General features: G+C 40.0%; 1 protein-coding gene across 4 annotated transcripts in view; it reads left to right on the forward strand.

Moving 5' to 3' along the window:
* Positions 1 to 26233, forward strand: part of snx29 (sorting nexin 29) — a 212765-nt gene that overhangs the window by 65300 nt on the left and 121232 nt on the right. For all 4 annotated transcript variants that reach the window (XM_089016086.1, XM_089016085.1, XM_089016087.1 and 1 more), the window contains exons 16-19: positions 6815 to 6931; positions 8889 to 8944; positions 9979 to 10060; positions 24291 to 24431. In XM_089016086.1, coding sequence (XP_088872212.1) covers positions 6815 to 6931; positions 8889 to 8944; positions 9979 to 10060; positions 24291 to 24431 — 396 coding nt within the window. The remainder of the gene's footprint in view (positions 1 to 6814; positions 6932 to 8888; positions 8945 to 9978; positions 10061 to 24290; positions 24432 to 26233) is intronic.

Below are 26233 nucleotides of genomic sequence, written 5' to 3' on the forward strand. Positions count from 1 at the left end.
TGAAAAAAAAAAAAATGAAAAAAACATTGCCAGAGGCCATGGCCAGCACTTTATCAGCACGCAAGCATGAAAAAACAAAACCCGAACCAATTCTGAAATGGCGCTCCACGTCATATTTTCAATTCCCAAATAAAATTGTGAATGGCAGTGAATGAATTAAGTAGAGGTACCACTGTACAGGGTGTCCTCTGTTTACGATGTATTTCTGGACACCTCATAGTCCATCCATAGTCAACATTTGTCTTTAAAAAACACTTAACCGCACTGATTACCCTAATGGGGTTTGTCTCCTCTGTTTGCTGATGCGCTAATCACTCGACCTAGCTTCCATTGCCGTAAAGAGTGGGCCTGCCTCATCTTATCTTGCCTCTAAGTGTAAGCACGACAGTAAGCAAGACAACCAATATAAGCTGATGGAAAACCAAATCAAATAATGCGCTCTTCCCAAATTTGCATCGCGATATCGCATGTGATAGATGATTCCAATTTGTCTGTACTTACACCGTCAATAAAGAGTCAAGATGGCTGCGGTGCAAAGGACATTTGTCATGACTAATTCCATCCGCTGTGGATGGAGTGAGGTCATTTCTCCCCTCGCCATCCAATTTCAAATCCAATCTCGGGCCCTCTTACTCTCACTTAGTTTGACTTTTTAGGCTTTGTACGTGGCCATGTGTGCCACTTTCTCTGTTCCATCGTGATGTTTCAGATCAGAGACCCGATGAGTCGGTTGAAGTAAATGTGAGCATTCGACTGTATATAAAACCCTCCTTATGAGAAAGTTGGCAAAACAATGTTACTGAGTTTTTTATGCACGTTTAAAATATGTTTACGGACACAGAAACCTATCTTTAATCAAAAAATTCTTGACCAGTCACTTTCTTGGAAGTCTACAGTAAAGTCTCGTTATATCGATATCGGATATATCGATAGTCCCGGTTATATCGATACTATTTCTATGCACGCACGGAGAACATTACATGCAAACAGGGTCGGATATATCGATAGTCCCTGTTATATCGATATTTTTTCGGACTCCCTAGAATATCGATATAACGAGACTTTACTGTACTTACCGTATTGTATGCACTGTCAGGTGCACTATAAAGCATTCAATTTTCTCAATTCAATTTGCACCTAATAATCTGGTACGCCTTTTCTACGGATACATATTTTCATTTCTTGGACGTAGTATTTTAAATGTCCTGTAAAACACTTTGTTACAGCTGCAGCGGTTGTGAAACCTCTGCATAAACAAAGCTGTATTGTCTTGTATTCCTTTTAGCGTAGCATCATCTAGTGGATGTCGCTCTTTGGCACTAAGATGCCAAGCATTAACTTTTATACGACACAGGAGAGTTTTTCAATGACAAAAAAAAAAAAACATTACATTAGCAAAAAAGGACAATGTATTATTATTATTATTATTATTATTATTATTAATAATAATAATACATTACATTTTAAGCACATTTCAAAGCTCTCAAGGACACTTTACAGTGTGTGTGACTTGGTTACAATGTATTACGGGATTTATACTTGAGACTCTCATTTAAAGGGCAGCCGAAGAGTGCTTATTTATTTATTTATTTATTTATTTATTTATTTATTTATTTATTTATTTATTTATTATATTTATTTATTTATGTATTTATTTATTTATTTATTTATGTGTCCATTTAATAATGTATCATTTATTTATGTATGTATGTTTGTTTGTATTTATTTATTTATTCGTCCATTCATTTAATAATCATTTATTTATTTTTATTCATCCGTTTATTTATCAACCTATCAATTTTGATTTCTTTATTTATTCATCCATTCATTTTTTAAATGTATCCATGATGTATTTATTTATTTTTCTATGTATTTGTGTATTTATTTATTCATCCATCCATTTATTTATTGACGTATCATTATTTATTTATTTATTCATCCATTATTTTTTATTTACCCATTATTTATTTATTTATTTATTTGTTCGTTTGTTTGTTTGTTCAGAATCATCTTTCATCACTTTGCTGCTGTGAAATGTAAATTTCTCTACTGTGAGACTAATAAAGGCATATCCAATCCAATCCAATCCAATCTTTATTGCCAAGTATGTAGAACACACAAGGAATTTGTTTCCGGTAGAACACGCTGCACTAGTATCGTCGTCAAAAAAAAACTGCTAAGAGGCACTATACAGTTCCATTTTGGCTACTGTTGAAAGAGTTCAAAGAGTTAATGGCTTGGGGGAAGAAGCTGTTTAAATGTCTGCTGGATTTGGTGCGCATGGATCGGTAGCGCCTGCCTGAGGGGAGTAGCTGGAAAAGGTGGTGGGCAGGGTGCGGAGGGTCCAGTAGGATTTTCCGCGCCCTAGTTTGGATTCTTGCAGTGTGCAAGTCCTCGAGAGTGGGTAGGGCGGTGTTCATTTATTTATTTATTTATTTTATTTATTTATTTTTTGAAGAAGTCCAAGATGGCGCCCGAGTAGGCAGCCGTCAGCAAGTGCTCTCATGAGCCTTGTTTTTTTTTGGTTGTTTTTGTCTTGTTTTGTGTTTTCTTTTGTCACTTTGTGTTGTTATGCATCGTGTGGAACGGATACAGATTGTTTTTCAGCATTTTTGACCACGACATTCATCAAGGAGGAGACTGTGCTGAGCGGTTGCGCCTTTTCGGCAGCATGAATATGCCAGTACTGTTTTTTAATGGGAGGAATGTCGGAGCCATTCGACTGCCATCGCTGGACACCAAAGGGGCCATTGTGCTTTTTTGTGCCTATAATGGGCAGCATCTGCACAGCCCCGCGTTGTTTAGCGGAAAGGTTAGTGCTGTTGGACAGTCTGCGGCTGGATGGATGCATGGCTTGAGGAACCCGCGATAAGAAGAAAGGAGCGTCAGCGCAGAGCGCCGATGCGTATGTGGAACTGTTGCGGCTTGGAATTGAAGCAGATTTATGTGGAACAGGAGATGTGAGACAATCTCTTTTCGTCAATGGATGCTACAGCTGCGTGTTTGCTTTCAACATTTAGCTTGTAGTCGACGTGTACATTCCACCATGATGTCCCTGATCCACTGGTGGAAAGACGCTTTGATCCTCTTCTCTTTCATCTAGAACTGCTTCATGTCATCACAAAGAGGGTACAGCAAGTCCTGAAGAATGAATGTCTCTCTGTGTCTTTGTTTTGTCATATTGTCTCTATGCTGTCATATTATTTGTTATTTAGTTTTTTTTTGTTCTTATGACTTCGAGACGGCGCCGCGAGAGTGGCTGCCTTTCCAGCAGCTCATGTATTTTGTTTTTCTACTTCCATTCCTTTCATCACTTTGCTGCTGTGAAATGTAAATTTCTCCACTGTGAGACTAATAAAGGCATATCCAATCCAATCCAATCTATTTATCTATTTTTTTTTCTATTTGATTGTTTATTTTTTTGTGTGTGTTGCATAGATTAAGAAGGTCTACCTTTATTTTTTTTTATATGGCCGCCCCAGGAATTTGAGTTGTATTTGACAGACAAGAGATTTCAGTGGCACCGAGGACATGCTCGTTGATATTCTCTTTCCAACTTCTGAGCATGCAGTTAACAGCCATTCGATGACAAACAAAGAATGCACAAATCAAAGCGGAGTCTCCTTGAAACGGCTCACTGTTATTATGTGCGTGATGATGAAAGACAATTGTTTTTTTTGAGGATTAATTAAAAGGGTGTCCTCTACTTCACAGTACAGGATTATGCAACGTAACTGGTTCTCACTTGGAGGGAGGTCTTTGTCTGTGGAGTCGAATATATGGTGGAGCTTTTACATTTAGCGTTATTATGATTAGTATTTTTTTTTTTTTTGCAATGCCTCTGAGCGACTTTTTTTTTTTCCCTAAAATGAATTCATGATCAACTTTAAACATTAAAAACATGTTAAGTTTTAGAAATCATTAATCGGGAGATTTTCGTACTCGCGAATCTGTGGTGCATGTTAAAATAATGTGAGCGTGACAAAAGTGTAAATTCGAAGTAAATAAAACACCAAAATGCTTTCATTGTTTATTCATACATTTAATTAGTATAAAAAAATGTATTTTATGTTTCACATTTTCTTTTGTTCCCCCTCACAAATTATTGTGGATATTGTGGTCATAATCGTGAGTCTCCCGATCAAATCGTGAGACTTAACATGTATGACAATGGAGAATTTGTCATTTTATTTGTAATTTTTTTAACTCATTCACTGCCAGAGGATGTGGAGAAATGCGTCCACTCCAGTGCCAGGGTTTTTGTCATTTTCATTCAAATAGCAGGACCCATAGAATATTGAGTTTTAGGACTATGTACACATTCAGTTCAGTGTAATTAACCTTAGACTATCGTCTTTCTTAAAAAAAGAGTTAATTCCTAAGTTATGTGGGTCTGGAGTTATCTGAGGTTGAAATGGGGGCGGCTGTACAAAATACAAGATGTAAGAAAATCTCTTTTTATCAATGAATTTGTGTTTGCTTTCAATATTTAGCTTGTAGCAGACATGCAAAATCCGCCATGAGAGATATCATGGCGGATTTTGGCGGATCCACTGGTGAAAATGACGCCTTGATAATCTCCTCTATCATCTATACAATACAATATATGATTTATATAGCGCTTTAACAACAGCTGGAGCTGTAACATAGCGCTAACGTGGATAAAAGACAAATCTTGCCCCCTGGTGGAAGGGAAAAACATTGGTCTGACCAGCGCTTTATCGGCAACTACCCTTTAAGAAAAACCAAAACCTGAACAAATTGCGTTCCACATTACACTTTTCAATTCCTGAATAATAATCGGGAATGGCAGCGAATGAGTTGACAAATGAATATAATTTTAACCCTTTCAGGGTCAGAGGTTACTAGAGTGGAAAATTTCATGTTATTGAGTTACAAGGTGCATGAAAAGGTTCATTCATCATAAAATAATGCAGTTAGATGAGATTGAAGTATTTATAAATGCCCTGATGACTAAACGGGCTGTCTGTAGACAACATTATGCCATTCGCGTTGAGTGGTCGGCCATTTTTATTGTCCTCTCATGTCAAATATGTGCCGATCGGATACGAATAAGCAAAAGCGATAACACCATTGTCGTCGTTTGTCTCACCTGCCAACGCCGTGACACGGCTCCACTCAAGCGCTTGTGGCAGCAGGTGCCTCATGTAAAACGCTTGTGTGTCTGCCACGGCTGTCAGTCACCCGACAAAGACCCGTCAGCGCTGTCCGGTGAAATTAGGAAGATGAGGCACACACATAAAGCATCGTTTGTCGCGACTATTTGCACGAGTGCACGGATTTGAGGATCGCACTGTCAAGGTTCCTTAGAGCTGAAGACAATTGATTAGCAGTCTGTCAGAATTCCGACTACCCTGTCCCACAATATATATATATATATATATATATATATATATATATTCGTTATATATATATATATATAAAAATATATTGACTACACCAGGGGTGTCAAAGTCATTTTTTGCCGCGGGCCACATTGTTGTTATGGTTTCCTGTCGAGGGCCGTTATGAATTTGGGGAACCCATTAGAATGTTTAAATCCCTTCAAATATTACATATAGAGCACACAGCAAATTAATGAATAACTTGTTTTCAAACCTGAAGTCAAGAATAATGACTTTTATTGTGCTTGACATCTAAAAATATGAAATTTTGGCTCAGATTTTAGCAATCATCATGGAATTTAACAAATTTGATTTGCTTTCGCGGGCCGAAAAAAATGATGTGGCGGGCCGGATTTGGCCCGCGGGCCTTGACATTGATACCTGTGGACTACACCCACAGCGTCGACAGCCATTCACCACAAAATGGAGTTTAAAGGACAACCGACACCTCCCGATAAGTTGTGTCCATAATTTGTAAAATCACTTTAAATGATTTCTACTGAGCGTATTTTACAAATATTCCACGACATATAGCTATATTTTACGTTTTTAGACTCGCGCTGAATATTCAGGAAGTCTTGTTTTCGAGTTGATGACGCCCCTGACCGAGAAAGCGACACACAATGCATTTTGGGTACTTTGTTTGGTCTGAAAACTTCGTGATGATGGCGAAATTATCAGGAAAACACATAAATAACACAATGGTGAATCGTTGTCTGTTGCACCAAGACTACTATTTGATACTAGTTGAGACAAATTCCCAGCAGACAAATCAGCCCATTTCCAACGGAGCTTGAGTGCTATCTTGTGCATAATCTGGGACGCTACATCGGAGTCCTGATTGCTCGAATTGATACGGGAGGACTTCTTTAATCGATTGCAAACATGTATGCTTTCCTCTTCAGAACTATTTGAATCATATTCATAACTGGATGAGTAACAAGAAAGCATCTTGTCCGAATCTGAAGCCATTGTTTTGATTCTAGAGCAAGGCAAGACGTCCTGGCGTGAACAATCACGAACAAGGGGGCGGGGCCATCTGAAACTCGCGAGGTCATTTTGAAGTAGTTTTGGGACACTTTAACTCATTTTTATTGGTGTTTTGCATTTGACTAAAAATATCAGCCTGCGTGTTATGGGTAGTTTAGATGCTATAAAAGTTTTTCTGATGTCTGTTAGGAAACAAAAAAAATGTTGTCGGTTGTCCTTTAACTGTACTCCTCCATCTTGTCTGCTGTCAATTTTAATTACACTCCACCTGGACTACTCCTCCTATACTGAGAATTGTAACTTTTGTCGTTTACACCTTTTTAAATTTTATTTTGTATTCTTTTTAATGCAGCGTACAAAACCCACTTTTGTACGAATGATCTTTTATGCGACTGCCCGTTTCCATGTGTGTTTTCCAGGTGGCCGAGATGCACGGAGAGTTGATTGAGTTTAATGAGCGCCTCTATCGCACCCTCATGGCCAAGGACCACCTCATCGTGCAGATGAGACAGGAACTTATTGAGCTGAGAGGACCGGTGAGTTCATAACGACACACAAGATGTCCTCACAGACACTCACTTCTTTCCCCAAAGACCCAATCCTCCTGTTTCCGATCTTGACTTGTGCCGCTTTGTCATTTGGAATTAATATTTTCCTCTACGCGACTCAGTTGGATTGTTTTCTACTTTGCATGTCCGGTCATTTTGGTGAAGTATAACAACCGAGGCAGGACACAGAGTAATGATTTAGCATAGCGTAGCATCGTGTTGATCTCATTGCATTTGTTTTTGCTCTCTGGCAGGAAATCCCCCATGTCCAAATATGGTCATATAGAACGTCCTTGTTTTTTTTTTCTCGACTTTCTAGGCAATAGGAACATTTTTAATACCAAAATTGACGAATTTTAGGGCAAGGGTGTCAAACTCATTTTTTTGCCGCAGGTCACCTTGTAGTTGCGGTTTCCTATCGCACGCTGTTATGAATTTGTAGAAGCCATTCGACTGTTTAAGCCCCTCCACGTATTACATATAGAGTGCACAACAAATTAATGAATAATTAGATTTCAAAATTGAAGTCAAAAATGCCATGAATTTTTTGTGCTTTAGATGGGACAATTTGAAATTTTGGTTTTCAAGCATCGTGGAATTTCACAAGTTTGATTTGCTTTCATGGGCCGAATAAATGAAGTGTTGGGCCACATTTGGCCCCCGGGCCTTGGTTTTGACACCGGTACTCTCTGGTGTCAAAGCTCCCAAAATGCCAATGAAATTGTCTGCAATAATCACCCAACAATTCCCAGAGGGCCATGGCAGTCCCTGTTGCAAAGGGCTTAATTAAGCTTTTTTCTGCGGTTTTCTCACTTTTCAGCGATTATCCCATCTCTAAAACTTGAATTTGAAAGCATTTTAGCTTGTCGCATGTTCACACAAAGTTGCTATCAATATTTCTTTTTCCCTAAAGTCACATTTTTTCCCCAGGATAGTATACGTAAACATCACATGACACTAACATCTGTTTACACGTAGAACACACACATACGTACCATCTGTTGTGTTAGATAATGCAATACTCCTAAAGTGAGTCAAAGGTGAACAAAGGTGAACTTTTGTATCTTTTCACTCCAGCATTTCCTAGATGGGCTCCTCAGTGGGTGTGTTCAGTTCGGTATATGTGTAAGCCTTTTGCGACTTACAGCGCCATGCTGGGCAGCTTCAAAGTAGTCCGGCCATGGTCAGGGTGTGTGTGTGTGTGTGTGTGTGTGGATGTGGGGTGTTGGTGTGTGTCTGTGTGAGGGTCTGGGTTTGGTTGGGTGCGGGTGTGGGGGAGTATGTATGTGTGAGTAGTGGGGTGTGTGTGGGTATGGTTGAGTGTGGGTTTGTGTGGTTGTGTATGGATGTGGGGTAGTATAGGTTTGTGCGTGTGGGAGTGTATGTGGGGGTGTGGTGTGTGTGGTGTGTGTGTGTGTGTGTGGGGGGGTATGTGTCAGTGGGTGTGTGTGCATGCGTGCGAGCGTTTGTGTGGGTGTGCGTGCGTGGGAGTGGGTGAGAGGGAGTATGAGTGTGTGAGTGCGTGGGCGGGTGTGTGTGGGTATGGTTGAGTGTGGGTGGGTGTGGTTCTTTGTGGGTGCATGCGTGATTGTGTGTGCGTGCATGTGTGTGTGTGTGTGTGTATGTGTGTGCAGCTTTCCCACCCACTTCCCCCCACCACGATAAGTCAACTTTAGATGAGTAGGATAGGCAGACAATCACCCAGACCGTCAACATATGGACTGTTGCAAATCAGCAGAGGGCTGATAGATTCCCGCACATTATGTCCAACGGACACAATCACAGAGAGGGATGGCATATTCTCGCATCAGAACTGTTTCCCGACACGACAATATCCATAAATGTTAAAACATTTCAAGTTTATGTTTCTGCATGAGAGTTGTTGAAGGACTTGTGACAGTAATGCATTAGAGTCACTTGTATATATTTTTTATTGGTTATTTAGGTCCCAGGGGATTTGAGTCAGACGTCAGATGATCCCAGCCTCTCCGATTTTGAAACGTAAGAATTGCCAATTGATTTCTGGATAAAGGAAGAATTGACAAACTGTTAGTGTCATTAAAACTTTCAAGACTCTTTAATTCACACTTGCACTTCAAAATGTACAGTGGGACCTCAACTTACAAACACCTCAACTTACAAACTTTTCGTCTTACAAACGTCAAATTTATGAACATTAAACCTTATAATAAGCACTATTTTCATAATACACACCCACCACGGCTGGCGGAGTGATCTTTGGCGGAAGCACACGACCGAACAGCACCAACAGTCCTTATGGAAGGTTACTCTCCTTCCATAAGCCATCAACGACCATCAAAAAGGTAAATAAAACTTTATTTTACAGCACAGTTTATTTCTTTAATTATAGTCCTCATGTAATGCGCCTCTCTTTCCAAACAGCAATTCCCTTTGACCTTCAACCTCCAACGCCATTCCATCAAGCCATAAATGACCATCACAAATGTAAATAAAGTGACTTTATGATACAATGCAGTGTATTTCTTTCATTGCAATACAATAGCATATTTATTATACATAAAATAAGGTATGTTGTGTGTAGTTTTAAGGCTTATTTAGTTGAAAAGTATATTTTATGGAAACCTGGGAACGGATAATTCCCATTTTAATGGTTTCCTATGGGATTTTTTTTTTGAGATACACACTTTTCGCCTTACACACTCTGTCTGGGAACCAATTAAGTTCGTAAGTTGAGGTCTCAATGTACATCATCCATTCTATGTATTTTTTTATATTTCTTTCGGTGAATGTTTGATGCTTATTTTTAAGACAGGTGCATCCAATTTGATGTGGTGAAGACAAAAAACTAAATCCAGTAATGTCTTACTCTTAGTTTAGTCCAGTCTTCTGACCGTGTGGCACCCACAAAGATGACCTGATTTATTTACTTATTTATTTTTTATCATCTCCCGCTCATCTCAGTACGCGTTGATGTTGACGATTATGACTATGACGATGGACGTAATAGGCCATCATTGATGAAGCCTTACCTGTTTGTTTGTGTCACCCCAAAGGGCCCATCGCGCTCTCATCAACGTATGGATCCCTTCTGTGTTCCTGCAAGGTAGAGCTGCAAACGCCTACCACGTCTATCAGGTAAATCGTTTGCAAGCGCACGTGATGGAATTGTGTGAGGGATCCAAAGGCAGCAGAAAAATACTTGGAAACATTGTTCATGGATATGTTTGGAAATACTTCTGCGATATGTTTACCTGTGCGTGATACGCCTTGCCGTTAAATTCAAAACGTCATAAAAATATTCATTCGTACTGTCAATGAATTTTTAAGGCTTTTTAGCTGGGACAGCTGTTACAACAGTGGACTGTGTATCATGTTATCCCGTTTAGGGTGCATGAAGGTGACTTCCTCTTGTGACTTCCTGTGATATCTTAAACCACACATTCGTCTTACAGTTATTTGCTTTGACATCACCAGAAATAATCATCCACTCAATCATTGCTTTCTAAATTTTGATGAAAAAAATAATGTGTAGATAAAATTATATTCGATAGGGCTTTGTCAGAGATGTTTGTTTGGTCAGACACTGTGAATAAAGGCTCGAACAGAGGTAGATTGTCTTTTACTGCCGGCAGGGGTTGCAGACCAACATCTGCAGTCCTCTTCCAAGCTATTTATTGAGAGTATATGCACATTTAAGTGGTACATGAGTAAAACACACTTCTTGATTTGAATACCACGCCCCTCGACGTCCCATGCACCAACATTCATAAACCAACAGAACATAGACATTTTAATGGGTTTTCTTTCCATGAACTGATAGATTTGTAACCTGGCTAATGAGCTCTTACTGTGAAGGAGTTACCAAGTCCTAAATTTCGCCCAAGGCCAGATCTCCTACCCGAGGATGATAGTACAACAGGGTGTGTCTGTTCACCTCAGATTGAACCCAGGTTTTCTGTGCTTCTATTGAGGGCCTTGTGTTCGGCCAGATAAGCATAGAACAGCATGAAACATTTGAATATGATATCTTCTATTCTGTCTATTTTGTATTAGGCTTTGGCTTGAGCAGAGAAAGAGTGACTAGGTGAGATTTTAGAGAATAATAGGGGGTAGGCAACCAGTCCTGGGTGTACCCCACTTCTTATCTGGGCTCAGCTTGGATATACTCATATTGCTCACCCGTGACCTTAGTGATGACAGTATCCAAATATCTCATGATGACAGAATCAATTAGGTCATATGTCGTATTGTTCTACTATGAACAGCCACAACTCGGAAAGCATGACATTTTTCTGCTCTTGCAATTGCATTGTTTCTCACACGATTGAGTGACAGGAAATGGAAACAGAATTGCCTCTTTTTCTGTTCGACTAACTATGACAGAAGACATTTTTTGGCGCCTCGCTTTTTCAAGACTAGAAAAAAAAAAAAACATTTGTGGTACTTTGTTCCTAAAATTCTCTTCATCCTATCACTTTCAACCACCTGTACAATTTGTAGTCATTCCCTTTTTACAACTTGGCACTTTGCCCCAAATTATTGTCAAACAAACTCAGCTGCTGCTTCATTTTTGCTTTGTCCACTTATCCCGCAAGTTATACAGAGTCTTTCACATTCACCCGGCTTTAAACTTAAACGCCGACTCCCTGACACGCATGCAAACACACGCAGACACGCTCAGCTGCGCATCCTCACACCCACGTAATTGCCAGGAGGTACAAATGTAACGTGAGCCGGGCAAAACCATGAAGAACAGGAAGAGACAGGTGACAGATCCTTAGTGCTAACTGAACATCAGGGGCGTCTTGCTACCCAGCTCAGCCCGACTCAGCTTTTACATAATTGATGTGAATTCTTATCTTGAGTGGACAGCTGTCTGACATTTTTTTATCGTCCTAAATTGTATCAATACAAACACGCAAATCCAAGCATATGACATTTAATCAGTCCAACACAAAATACAGAGAATATACAGTGAGACCTCAACTTACAAACACCTTATCTTACAAACTTTTCGTCTTACAAACCTCAAATTTATGAAAATTAAACCTTATAATAAGCACTATTTTCATAATACACACCCACCACGGCTGGCGGAGTGATCTTCGGCGGAAGCACACGACCGAACAGCACCAGAGGTTAAGTTACCAACAGTCCTTATGGAAGGTGACTCTCCTTCCATAAGCCATTAACGTCCATCAAAAAGGTCAATAAAACTTTATTTTACAGCACAGTTTATTTCTTTAATTACATTTGTCATGTAATGCGTCTCTCTTTCCAAACAGCAATTCCCTTTGACCTTCGACTTCCAACGCCATTCCATCAAGCCATAAATCACAAATATATAAAGTGATTTATGATATAGTGTATTTCTTTCATACATAGAATAAGGTATGTTGTGTGTAGTTTTAAGGCTTATTTAGTTGAAAAGTATATTTTATGGAAACCCGGGAACAGATTATTCTCATTTTAATGGTTTCCTATGGGAATTTTATTTTTGAGATACACACTTTTTGCCTTACACACTTTGTCTGGGAACCAATTAAGTTCGTAAGTTGAGGTCTCACTGCACAGGCAGAAACAGGTAAAGAGCCTTCAAATTTGATCTTCCTTATGATTGGATCAGTATTCTCATTTCTTGTACGTCGTGTTTTCATGGTTCGGTCAGACGCTTGTTTGCTGTGAAACCTTTATAAAGTCAATACATATAAAGCTATATTGTATTGTATCTCCTTTAGCATAATTCCATCAAGTGGTTGCATATTAGAACCACAGCTACTATTGAGGCCCCAATTCAATTCGCCTTATAATCCAATTCCACCTTATAGTTTAAAATAAATTTAAAATAGGCCATTCGTTGAAAGTGTACCTTATACTCCGAAGTGCCTTATAGTGCTGAACATATTGCATATGTATCCCAAAATAGATTCAGAAGTGACCCTTTTTTTCACACTACACTCTGTAAAATTTGCAATGGACAGCAACTCACATTTTCTGCTCCAGCTCAGTGCAGGAAAAGTGACTTGCTTCCTGCCATTTGGCAGCTCATTTATTCAGCTGGAATTCAAGGTGGTCACCATTGCCATGCTTTAAAAGCGGACGTATCCATAAGTGAAGAATTTATCACAATTTTGCACCAACGCGATGGCAAAATGCTCATTGAGGTGTGATTGTGTGACACACACACAGCCATGTTGCCATGAAAAAAGGAAATCTCGCTCATTGGTTACTTCTCTGTTTCAAGTTTTACAATTGTGTTGTTTGTGGCTGCATTAAAGTGAGAGCGATATATGGCCCAAGTTAAAAAAAATAAGCATAGACACACTGTAAATCAGGGTGTCAAAGTCAAGGCCCAGGGGCCAAATCTGGCCCGCCACATCATTTTATTCGGCCCATGAAAACAAATCCAACTTTGCATTTATTAGCATCATTACCAAAGGGGATCGTTTTAGATGACACCGGTGCGTGGACCGCCATTAGGTGATGTTCCCGGGTTTCTACCCTTGTCATGTTTAATGTTTATTTAGGCCACAGGTGTCAAAGTCAAGGCCCGGGGGCCAAATGTGACCCACCACATGATTTTATTCGGCCCGCGAAAGCAAATAGAGCAGGTCAAGTGCCATGATGCTGGCTAAAGTCTGAACCAAAATTTCAAATTGTCCATGTAAACTACAATAACAATAATCATTTTTAACTTCAAATTTTAGAACTTGTTATTTATTAATTTATTGTGTGCTTAGCATGGAATATGTGGAAGGGATTAAACATTCTAATGGCTTCCCCAAATTCAGAACAGCCCCCTAGAGGAACCCGTAACAACAATGTAGCCCGCGGCAAAAAATGAGTTTCACAACCTTTCTATGAATCGATATTCATTTAATACACATACAGTATATGTTACTTGTTCAAAATCTTAAAAATGTAACATTGTGTGTGTTGTGCTAATTTCCCATTATTGGCCTCTTCCTGGGCTGGTCTCAGGGCGGCTGCTGTCCAGCTCTTGAACCCAATAGAAAGTTCAGCCCATTTGGCACATTGGAAACTTTCCTTCCCAGAGCTATATTTGTCTAATGGCTCCCTCTGGAAAGAGGCTTTTGTTCTTCGACAGCCTAATGGATGGCCAAGGTTACTGGAGTCATTGTTGTTAAGGTGAGCTAGTTGTTGTGATTGAACGCCCCGGCCGAGTGTTTAAAGGACTGGGCAGTATCATAAAGGCACCCCACCCCACCCTTAAGTATATGTCAAGGCTATTGCTCACATTCTCATTCACGTGCTGCTTTTCAAAAGTGTGCTGGTTATACGAGCAATGAACCTGTATACATATATATATATATATATATATATAGTATGGAAAAAGAAAAAATCATTCCTTGGGAGTGCGCCTTATGCACCGGAAAATACTGTGTGTGTGTGTGTATATATACTGTCGCGGCTTGGAATTGAAGCGGATTTATGTCGGACAGGAATCAATCTCTTTTCGTCCAAGGATGCTTCAGCTGCGTGTTTGCTTTGAACATTTAGCTTGTATTAGACGTGCACATTACACCATGACATACCTGATCCACTGCTGAAAAGGACGCTTTGATCCTCTCCTCTGTCATCTAGAACTACTTCATGTCACAAAGTAAAGGGGACAGATAGTGCTGAAGAATGAATGACTCTGTGTTTTTGTGTTGTCACATTAGTTGTTATTTAGCGCGTGTTGCTGCCGCTGCTCACCCACAGAAAAAAAATATCCTGTGACTGTAAAGTGCCCTTGAGAGTTTTGAAAGGCGCTTATAAATGAAATGTATTATTATTATTATTATTATTTATTATTATTATTTTTTTTACTTTGTTACTTCTGGGTTGAGTGAACACCGGCCCCGTGTTGCTGCCGCTGCTCACCCGCAGGAAAAAAAAAAAAAAAATCATGTGACTGTAAAGTGTCCTTGGGAGTTTTGAAAGGCGCTTATAAATGAAATGTATTTTATATAGTCAATGGGATTTTTGAAGCCCGGGCATAAGTTAGGTCACAGCAACCTTGTAGTTTAAAATTAACTCAGGAACGACAACGTGCTGCTGTTATAAAGCTGATCTCAACACCACTTCTGACATTTTACCTCTCTCAAAGTCTTTACTACACCCTCCTCCACTCCACTTTTTGTTACTCACCTTCTCCATCCATCTGTCTCACTCCCTCCACCAGCTTGCGTAGCATTATGCCGAAGCTCCTACTCCATTTTCTCTTCTACAACCCCCCCACACACCCTATCACCCCTTCCCCCTAAAGCCACTTTTCTCTCTGGCTTTTTTTCTGAAATGACTTCCACCAAGATCAGGGAAGCTTGGGAATGGAGTCGCTCCATCATCAGTGACCATTTCTTCTTCGGGCCACCCAAGAACCCTCACCAACCCCCACCCTGAACTCATAATGAGCAAATAATACCGGTCGCGCTGTTCTCCCTCCTACATAATCCCAGTAGCGGAGGCAATAATGAGAGGAGGGGAGGTAGCATCATTTGTATGAACATCAACCAACACAGGAAGTCATTTGCGTTGTGCCGGAGTGTCAAATGCGTGTTTGTAGCGCACGAACAACAAGTACGTTGCGATTTTATTCCACTTCTTAGGAAACAAGGATTTTGTTGGTTGCCTGTTTTCGGGATTTGTTTTTGTTTGGAACAGAAGAAAGATGAGACAGATTACGTCATAAAACTATACAGTGAGACCTCAATTTACGAACTTAATTGGTTCCCAGACAGAGTGTGTAAGGCGAAAAGTGTGTATCTCAAAAAGGAAATTCCCATAGGAAACCATTAAAATGGAAATAATCTGTTCCCGGGTTTCCATAAAATATACTTTTCAACTAAATAAGCCTTAAAACTACACACAACATACCTTATTCTATATATAATAAATGTGCTATTGTCTTGTAATGAAAGAAATACACTGCATTGTATCATAAAGTCACTTTATTTACATTTGTGATGGTCATTGGTGGCTTGATGGAATGGCGTTGGAGGTCGAAGGTCAAAGGGAATTGCTATTGGGAAAGAGAGGCACATTACATGAGGACTGTTAATAAAGAAATAAACTGTGCTGTAAAATAAAGTTTTATTTACCTTTTTGATGGTCGTTGATGGCTTATGGAAGGAGTGTCACCTTCCATAAGGACTGTTGGTAACTTCACCTCTGGTGCTGTTCGGTCATGTGCTTCCGCCGAAGGTCACTCCGCCAGCCGTGGTGGGTGTGTATTATGAAAATAGTGCTTATTATAATGTTATTAATTTTCAGAAATTTGACGTTTGTAAGACGAAACGTTTGTAAGATAAGGTGTTTGTAAGTTGAGGTATCACTGTACTACACATTATCCACTAAATAATTGTTGATCAACACTAACAATTTGTTTTCTAATTTGAAGCCCAAAGTCAACATATGAGCGCCAATGTAGTCAAATAAATGGCAACTATATCATGTTTTAATTCCAAATTCCTTATACAGTACACGCTTAATGTGAAAAAGTTGCATATCACCCAGAATTAATGATGATGGGCTGTATTCTTCACAGGATATTGATGACGAAAATGATAAGTATGTTTTATAATGAGGACCTTGACTAACGAATGATGTCAAGCTACTAGCATATCTTAGCATGTTAGCTTTTTTTTTGGAGCATCATCCATCTCTGCAATTCTCCCCATCCTACCTACGCCCCCTAACCACCACTCTCTCCGCTCTTCTTTTCTTCCCTGCATTTGCTCGGACCCCTCTTGTTAATTTCCCCCTATTCATCGTCATCCGATATGTTTGAAAGATAGCGATGATGAATGCCGAGGCAATGCAGATGAGACCCTCACAACCTCCACAGCAAAGCCCGACGACTAAAATGAATCATGAATTTAACCTGACACTTGTTCCTCGTATTAGACCATTGATTTTCCACACCAAAAAAGATGGCCGCTGCGCTAATTTCTGACTTGCGGCGGACAAATTGACACATACGAAGAATTGCAAAGTTGTTCCATGTGCAGCAGTTGCAATTATCACCATTTATTGAGACAAATCTAAACGTAGCTAAATTCAAATATACTTCACGTGTCAATATAAGCATTGTCCACCCGCTATAGTGAAGAAGCACCCAGTTAGCGCATGAATGGGGTTTGCCTTCTCAACGGCGTTAATATTCAGCATATGCAGCCACATAAATAAGCCGCTCAAATGAATAATTGAGACACATAACGGGTACGTTTCTGAGGCTTGTGTACCGAGGCTGGGCGCCATGTGGGCTGCCATCCCCTGGAGAAATTCCAAGTGGAATCTGTCACCGCACCTTGAATTTTTATTATAAGCTAATGGCTAAATTGGGGTTAACTTCATAGGTGCCCAGCTTTGCTTTGCCATGAGTGGTGCTGGACCTTCCGATTCACTGTCAAATTGTATCCAATGTGATGATAGGCGCAATACTTTGTGCATTTTCATTGATGTTAACTCATTCGCTGCCTTCGGAATTTGATGTGTGAAATGGAGCGCCATTCCCGAATTTATTTGTTTTTTTTTTTCTTGCGGGGAGTGCCAATGAAGCGCTGGTCAGACCTCTGGCAATGTTTTTTTTCCCGTCCACAAGGGGGCAGCATTTTCCTTTTGTCCATGTTAACGCTTTGTTACAGCTTCAGTTGTTGTTAAAGCGCTACATAAATCAATATGTATGTATTACAGTAAAGTCTCGTTATATCGATATTCAAGGGAGTCTGAAAAAATATCGATATAACCGGGACTATCGATATATCCGACCCTGTTTGCATGTAATTTTCTCCGTGCGTGCATAGAAATAGTATCGATATCACCGGGACTATCGATATATCCGATATCGATATAACGAGACTTTACTGTATATGGTATTTTGTACAGCCACCACCATTTCAAGCTCATATAACTCCAGACCCATATGATTTAGGAATTAACTCTTTTTTTTCTGATGAAAGAAGAGAGTCTAACGCAACGCCGCGGGCCACATTGTAGTTATCGTTTCCTTCCTGTTTAATTCCCACCACATCTTACATATAGAGCGCACAACAAATTAATGAATAACTAGTTTTCAAATCTGAAGTCAGGAATAATGACTGTTATTGTCGTTTACATCCAAAAATGTGACATTTTGGTTAGGATTTTAGCAAGCATCATGGAATTTCACGAGTTTGATTTGCTTTCGCGGGCCGAAAAAAATAATGTGGTGGGCTGGATTTGGCCCCCGCGCCTTGATTTTGACACCTGTGGTCTAAAGTTTCTTACGCTGAATTGAATGTTTTTGTAGTCCTAAAACTCAATATTCTGTGGGTCGTGCAAATTGAGTGAAAATGACAAAAAGCCTAGCACTGGAGTGGACACATTTTTGCACATCGTCTGGCAGTCAATGAGTTAATTTCCAGCATATGTGTAAGTTGCACGTTTCAAGCAAATAGATGTTGTGCTTTGCAGCGCAGATAATGCTGATGGAACCCGCATAAAATATACTTATAAATAATGGCGGGTTGGTTGCAGGAGGGAGATAATGGTGATGATGGCGATGATTAATTTTTCACAACGATGATGCTAATTACACTCATCTTGGTCTCACATCCATCAATCTTAGATTAAACATACGATGGAAGGCCAATTGTGTTGCTACTCAGAGCACCAAGATAACGGAAGACCTTTACAGTTTAGCATCCAAAGAAAAAGAACACATTGGAAAAAAGTGCTTGCTCAATGTGTCTTTGGCAGCTAAATATGATGTGTGAGTGGTGGGATAAGAATTTGGCCTGTTCTCATCATCCCAATTTTACTGGTGACAAGAGTGCGGCGATTTTAGCCTCAACATGCCCCGATGAGCTCTTGAGGTGATGTGTAATTTGTCAATCTCTCTCCCCCTTCTCCTTTGCTCCTTTTCCTTTGTAACTGTCGCATTTTAGTTCTTCACTCTGTCTGTCTGCGAGGGTGTGGAGTGCAGGTGGCAGGGGGTGGGTGGGTGGTCTTAATGTTCTGCCTTTACCTCGCATGTTTAATCTTCTCATCAGTCAGCTTTGCCCTCCACTCATTTCTTGCCTTTGTGCCTGATTCATCTCGTCTTTACATCGCATCATCCGCGACACACTTAAATGTCTGCCGCTCTCCTCAAAATGGTCTCCGACAAAGACGGTTGCGAGGGAGAAGAAAAAAAACAGAGTAAAGGGAACCAGGGAGGTGATAGGCAATTGTGATAAAAAAAATGAAGGTGAGAGCTTGATCATCTTCTTCCTGCTGTGGCGTGAGATTTTCCAGGGGTAGCGTATAACTAACGCAAACGTATGTGGTTACCGCCCGCTGCTCTTCAAGAACTTGAATGATAAAAAGATTGATGGCCGCTCTTTATGAAGGGAAAAGTCCTGGTCGACAGATGATTTTATGTTCTCTCCTCTCCTGGTCTTTGCAGCTCTATTTCGTCACTATTCGATTTGATTGCATGTAGCTTCCTGTTGTTTTGTTTTGATCAGAATTTCTCCATCCATCCTTCCAGTTTCTACCATTTTCTGCCACCCAGACTTCCTATTCCGTGGTCACTTCTATGAGTGATCTTAAAGCCACAAATGATATGCATTATTAGTTTATCTTAGAGGACAACCGACGTCACTTTTTTGTTTCCTAACTGACATCAGAAAAACATTTTATAGCATCTAAAATACCCAAAACACATTTTTTGTCAAATGCAAAACACCCATAAAAATTACTTAGTGTCTAAAAAATACTTCAATTTGAAACCGGAAGTGGCCAGTTTCAGAAGGTCCCGCCCCCATGTTCGTGGTGTCACGGCAAGACGTCTTGCCTTGCTCGATAATCAAAACAATGACTTCAGATTCGGAGAATATGCTTTCTTGTTACTCATCCAGTTATGAATATGATTCAAATAGTTCTGAAGAAGAAAGCATACATGTTTGCAATCGATGAAAGAATTTATTCCATGTCATTTTGAGGCTGGGAAATGTCGCACCCAAAAAAGGCAGAACATGGCGAGAAAGCCGTGTAAGGAATTAATCAGCCCGTTTCCACAGGCTGATTAATTCCTTACATGGAACTTTGTCGCCCTCTTCTGCCTCGTTTTGGTCCTACACGACATTTTCAGACCAAAGTTCCGCAAACTGCATTGACGTGATGGAAGAACTGCTACACTGTGTCCTTTTTTCGGTCAGGGGCGTTCCTTCAGTGACGTAACGTACGGACTCGTCACCAACTCAAAAACAAGACTTCCGGAGTATTCAGCCAGAGTCTTAAAACGTAAAATATAGCTATATGTGGTGGAATCTTTGTAAAATAGAAGAATAGCAGAAGTCATTTGAAGACATTTTACAAATTGTGGACACAACTTGTCCGGAGACGTCGGTTGTCCTTTAAATATGAGTTGGAGTAAACAAATTCTCCCTGGCCTTTTTCTTTCAGTATGAGGTGCTAAATTTTATCGTGAACAGAAACAGCAGCCTGACAACTACAACAGCTGCTTCTGTCTTTCACATTTTTACAGTCTAATGGAAGCAAAACACAGATGGTCTGTTGATGTGTTGGGCACATGCAATATTCCCAGTGGAATGTTGGAGAAGCCATTTGGAAAATGCGCGATAAATAAGAGTCACTGTATTAAATAATGTTGTAAATTTGTGGAAACACAACATAGCAAGTACATTTGAAATGGCTTGTTTGACTTGGTATCTTGCGACGACGTTGCGCTCTATTGACTATACAATTGAATCAGCAGGATGGATGAAATGTACTGTATTTCAGTTCTGATTTGTTAGCGCCTAAAATGTTACGATATCAGACCAAAACAATCGATAGTGCCTCACCAACCAGTCGCAAGACACTTGCAGGTAAAAACAGTCCTGGGAGACAATAGGCAGAAAGAACATACAAACTTTGTGAACTGCTAGCCGGGTTTCAAACCCTGAACTGCAAAACAAATGTGCTTCAAATGCGCTTCCTTCCACCGTCCTTCCAAGTGGAAGTACTAAAAATAATCATCCATCTGGATTACATTTGAACAGGTGTTGAGTTTTAAGAAGATCACAAATAGCACATTATCTACTCTGTAAGATGTGCCTAAGATCATTCAATTGTCTCAAAAGCTGACAGTGCAAGAATCCGATCCACCTGGTATATTATTTCTTGGATGTAGTAGTTTAAATGTTCTATAAAGCCCTTTGTTAAAGTGGTCGTGAAAGGTCGATAATATAAAAAAACAACTGTATTGTATTGTATTGTATTGTATTGTATTACCATTAGCAAAGTACCATCTACTATATGCATAATGTAAGTGCAGCCACCATTGAAGCTTCATCGAAGCACCTTATGAGCCCTCTATATGAAAACAAGCCAGTCATCGAAGGTACACTTTAAAAACCAAAGTGGCATACACTGCAGAAAAATATTGTAAATCCCTGTTTGTGATATCTTAATATTGTCTAGACATGTCTCTGAAGCTGATGCTTTAACAAGAAGACCTTTCCGACGGCTAACAAAACATCTCACATGCCTTTTTTTAATGACTTGTCCGAAATGTCAGATTTGTCACTTTTCACATTTCATGCTTTGCCCTGCTTGGCGCCCTCTGACAAAAACATCAGCGGCAAAAAGAAACAGTCTCCTTATAACAAGGAATGAAGACTTTTCCCATCCAAGTCATTGGATTAGCCTTTATTAGTCTAGGTAAGGGGACAGGAAAGGAAGAAGTAGAAAAACAAAATACAAGACCTGCTGTGACACCAAACAAAAAGCAGTCAGTCTTCAATGTGAAGCACTTTCTGCACCCTCTTTGTTGTATGAAGCAGTTCTAGATGAAAGAGGCGAGAATCAAAGCGTCCTTTTCACCAGTGGATCAGGGACGTCATGGTGAAATGTGCACGTCTGCTACAAGCTAAATGGTGAAAGCAACCACGAAGCTGTAGCAGACATTGACGAAAACAGATTCTCACATCTCCTGTCCCACGTAAATCCACTTCAATTCCAAGCAACAACAAAACACAAGCGCAATTTATGTCACATTTATCTTCAACATTGTACAGCATCGATTCTTCATTGTTTAGCAAACATTGACAGCTTTTTAAATTTTAGGGGCTCATATTGACGTGACGGGAATATCATTTGCCTTGTTGTTATGGCAACCCCCTTATCGAATTTTTATGACACAGTTGTCTTGAGGCCTTTATGAGGATGTATGGCTCAACTTCTCAAATCAGATGTCTTTTTATGTCTTTCGAAGGGTAAACTAGATAAGACTGCATCTGTATTGCAATCATAATGCCCAATCCAAGAATCATGCATCTCGATTGTTTGAGTTTGTATTTCACCTCTGGATAAGTTTCGTCATCCAGGTTTGCCATCCAATGGCCTAAATCAAGGGTGTCAAACACATTTTTTTTGTTATGAATTTGGCGAAGCCATTAGAATGTTTAATCCCACCACATATTACACTTAGACTGCACAACAAATGAATGAATAACTAGTTTTCAAATGTGAAGTAAAAAAATAGGAATGTTAATGTGCTTTACCAGTGTTTGAAATAACGTCTGCCCGGAGGCCCGGCGCGTACAACTTTCAAAACGTGTCGGCCCAGGTGGCCGACAACTTCTTAAGAAAAAAAAACAACAAATATTTCTTTAGAATAAAACGTTTGCTTTATTCAATAAAGCGAAAACTACAAGCAACGTGGACTCCTCTTTTTAAGCGGCTTTCAAAACTTTCAAGTACACTTTTCAGTCACGGTATAGTCCAAAGCACGCAACAGGCTTCTGATTGGCTGCCGTGCCGAGTATGCAAATTGCCAAATGAACGTTTGTTTGGGCCAGGCACCTATATGGCGGTGCAGGCCATCTGCCTGGGTGACCGCTAACTTTTTGTCATGAGTTTCAGACACTGGCTTTACATGGACATTTTAAAATTTTGGGTTGAACTTTCGTAGCACTTGACCTGCTTATTTTTCTTTTGCGGGCCGAATATAATCATGTGGCGGGCCTCATTTGGCCCCCGGTCCTTGACTTTGACACCAGTGGCCTAAATGAACACTCACAACAAGGGTGGAACCGCCGGGAATATCACCTAATGGCAGTCCACGCACCGATGTGGTCTAAAATGATCCCCATTGGTAATGATACTAATAAATGCAAAGTGCCATAGAGGCACACAACAAATACAGCAACTTTGATTGCATGGAAAAGCCTCAAGCGTGCTCCCGTCGTGCTTGATGAACCTCTTGTAATATCCCTCGCATATCAAGGGGTGCTTAGGAATGACACTAATAATCGCTCATCCCACAGGTGTCTTTTCCGAGCACATCATTGACATATAAAAGAAAGGGGGGGGGGGTCCGAAATGATGGTCGCTGGCTTTTTTTTTTGCATCAGCATCTGTGATGAATGAGCAGTGACTTTCAATGTATAGAAAATTGATCTGGAAAATGGATGCTTGGGGGTTGAAATCAAGTCGCCATGCCTCTAAAAAAAAAATGCAGCGGCTCACTATGTTACATTTTTCTCCCATGTTTTGAAGATTCTTAACAGGTTCATCACTAAATGCTAACACCCCCCCCCCAAATATAGCTGTCTACTTTTTTCTGATGACACATGCTTTGCCACTATTTCCCAAAACTTTACTCCCTGTTGAAATAGAATAAAAAATAAAAGCATTTCATCTCTCACTGCCGCTTTTTGGTTCCATGAAAACAGACAGAAGCCCATCTCCTTCTCTCTTTCTTTGTAATAGGCTCATTTTGTCTCCTCTCAGCGCTCACCCTCTCTTTTGTGAGTGTGAATAAAGCAGCTAATGGCGCATGGAAATGGTGGTGGAGCTGTCACGTCGAAAGACAGACTCTATCTCAGCCTGACATGTTAGCCGGAGGATATCTGAAAACCTTGTTGTTGTTTTTTGTTTTTAATACACCGCTGATTCCCTCTTGGCAAAATATAAAACCTAAATGACAAGTTCATCAAATGTAAACTTTAATCCATTTCTTTTTTTTTTTTTGATTGGATTGGATATATCTGGATTAGTCTCGCAGTGGAGAAATTTACATTCCACAACAGCAAAGTTATGAAAGGAAAGAAAAAAGTAGAAAAACTAAATACAGGAGCTGCTGCTGGAAAGGCAGCCATTTTCTCATTACCATATTAAAGTCAAAAGAACAGAAAACTAAAAAAACAAATATTACAACACAAAGACAGAGTCATTCATTCTTAAGCTCTTTCTGTACCCACTTTGTTGCACGAAGCAGTTCTAGATGAAAGAGGAAAGCATCAAAGCGTCATTTTCACCGGTGGATCACGGATGTCATGGTGCAATGTGCAAATCTACAACAAACTAAATGTTATTTCCATCTCTCCCTCAGGTTTACATCCGCATCCTGGACAACGAATGGAATGTATACAGACGCTACACGGAGTTTCGGGAGCTGCACAACTGCCTGAGGTCGCGTTTCCCGCAGGTGAACACGTTCAACTTCCCGCCAAAGAAAGCCATCGGGAACAAGGTGAGTTCAGTACTCAGTTGATAGTTCCTCTGCTGCTTGTGGGGTATAGGGATGAAGAGAAAAATGAGAGGTCATTGACCCACAAAATGTTGTTGATTTCCTATTTACTGTGCAGAGTATTTTCATATTACCAAGACAATATCTATTACCGTAATTTCCGGACTATACGACGCGACTTTTGTCACAAGCTTTTAACCCTGCGGTTTATGCAACGATATGGCCAATTTATGCATTTTTTTTTCTAATGGTCGCCATGGGGCGCTCGAGCATGAGACACGGCGAATATATGTGCCGAGGAAGACGAAAGTTAATGTAACTACGGTAACTACGCGTGTGAATTATTCATTTAAAGCGGCCCTCCGAGTTGAATGGGAAGCAGTGCTAACGTGCTAATGTGTTTCTTTTGTGTCTCAATGACTTGCTATGTTTTTGTAACCAGCTCTGTTAGCGAGTGTTGTTACTGTTACGACCGTGTGTCTCAGTGACTTTACCGGCATGTTTTTTTTTTTTTTTAGCTAGCCCTGTTTGGGCTGTCTTGCTACCGTAATGCTTGTTGTGTTGCTGCCGCGTAACAGGCACTGTTTTGAAACAAAAGTTAAGGTACAGTGGTACCTCAGCTTACACACTTAATTGGTTCCCAGAAAGTGTGTGTAAGGCAAAAAGTTCGTCTGCCAAAGATTTATTTCCCATAAGAAATCATTAAAAATGAGAATAATCCGTTCCCAGGTCCCATAAAACATATTTTTTTTTAAATAAGCCTTAAAACTACACAAAATATACCTAATTTTACGTATAATAAATGTGCTATTGTATTGTAATTAGAGAAACAAAAGTCATTTTATTTACCTTTGTGATGGTCGTTGATGTAGTTGCCTCTTGATGATATCCGAGTACCGTGCTTTCCCGGCAATTATACCCTCACTCACAATGTCCCCTGCTAGCTGCTTTTCGCCAATCCAAAGTTTTTCAACCTCTTCTATTGCCTGAGACCGTTGCTTAGACAACAGTCGACTTAGCATACTGGTACTGGGACGCTAAACTCTTTCGTATTTTTCGATGATTTCCTTCTTCTGCTCAATTGTAATTTTCTTTTGTGTCCTCTTCGTCTGAACACTAGCTTGTGGTGGGGTCTTTTTCGGTCTCATAATAGCAAAAATACTCCACTTGATAGCAAAACACGTCTGCACTCAAAGTGGTGTGGAAAACTAGTCCGCCAGCCACTGTGGCGCTGTGTGGTTTGGTTCTTCTGCCGAAGACTAGTTCGTATGCTAAGATTATATTCTCGCAAATTTAATGTTTGTAAAGCGAAAAGTTGGTGAGCTAAAGCGTTTGTTAGCTGAGGTATCACTGTATATGATTAAAATGTTTTGCGTGTACCGTCTTTCTTCCTAAACATGTTTCAATTTGGGCACATTCAGTTTATAGACAGGTGCAGTTAATGTACGTACAAAAGTTTTTTTCCTTTAAAAATGTACTGGGTCACGCTAATAATCTGTAGTACGATCTGTAATATGGGAATTTCGGTACTTTTTTCAAGGAACGCAAAACACCCCAAAAATGACATTTTATCAAACCACTCGATCACAGTGACATAATGCTTGGCTGTTAGTATACTCCGCAAATCGACACTTTGAGTAATTATGTTTCACTTGGGATCCTTAAACGCTAACAGCCTATAAAGGGAAAAAACCTCAATGGTGTTGACTCCCGAGGAGTTGCAACTGGTGCATTGCTCATTTTCTCCATCTGCTGCATTTTTTTTTCTCGCACGTGCACACAGGTACCACCGTCCCCGTCAACAA

Source organism: Hippocampus bargibanti, linkage group LG15, assembly GCF_051943395.1.
Source record: "Hippocampus bargibanti isolate YZ-2025 linkage group LG15, ASM5194339v1, whole genome shotgun sequence".
Taxonomy (NCBI): Eukaryota; Metazoa; Chordata; class Actinopteri; order Syngnathiformes; family Syngnathidae; genus Hippocampus; species Hippocampus bargibanti.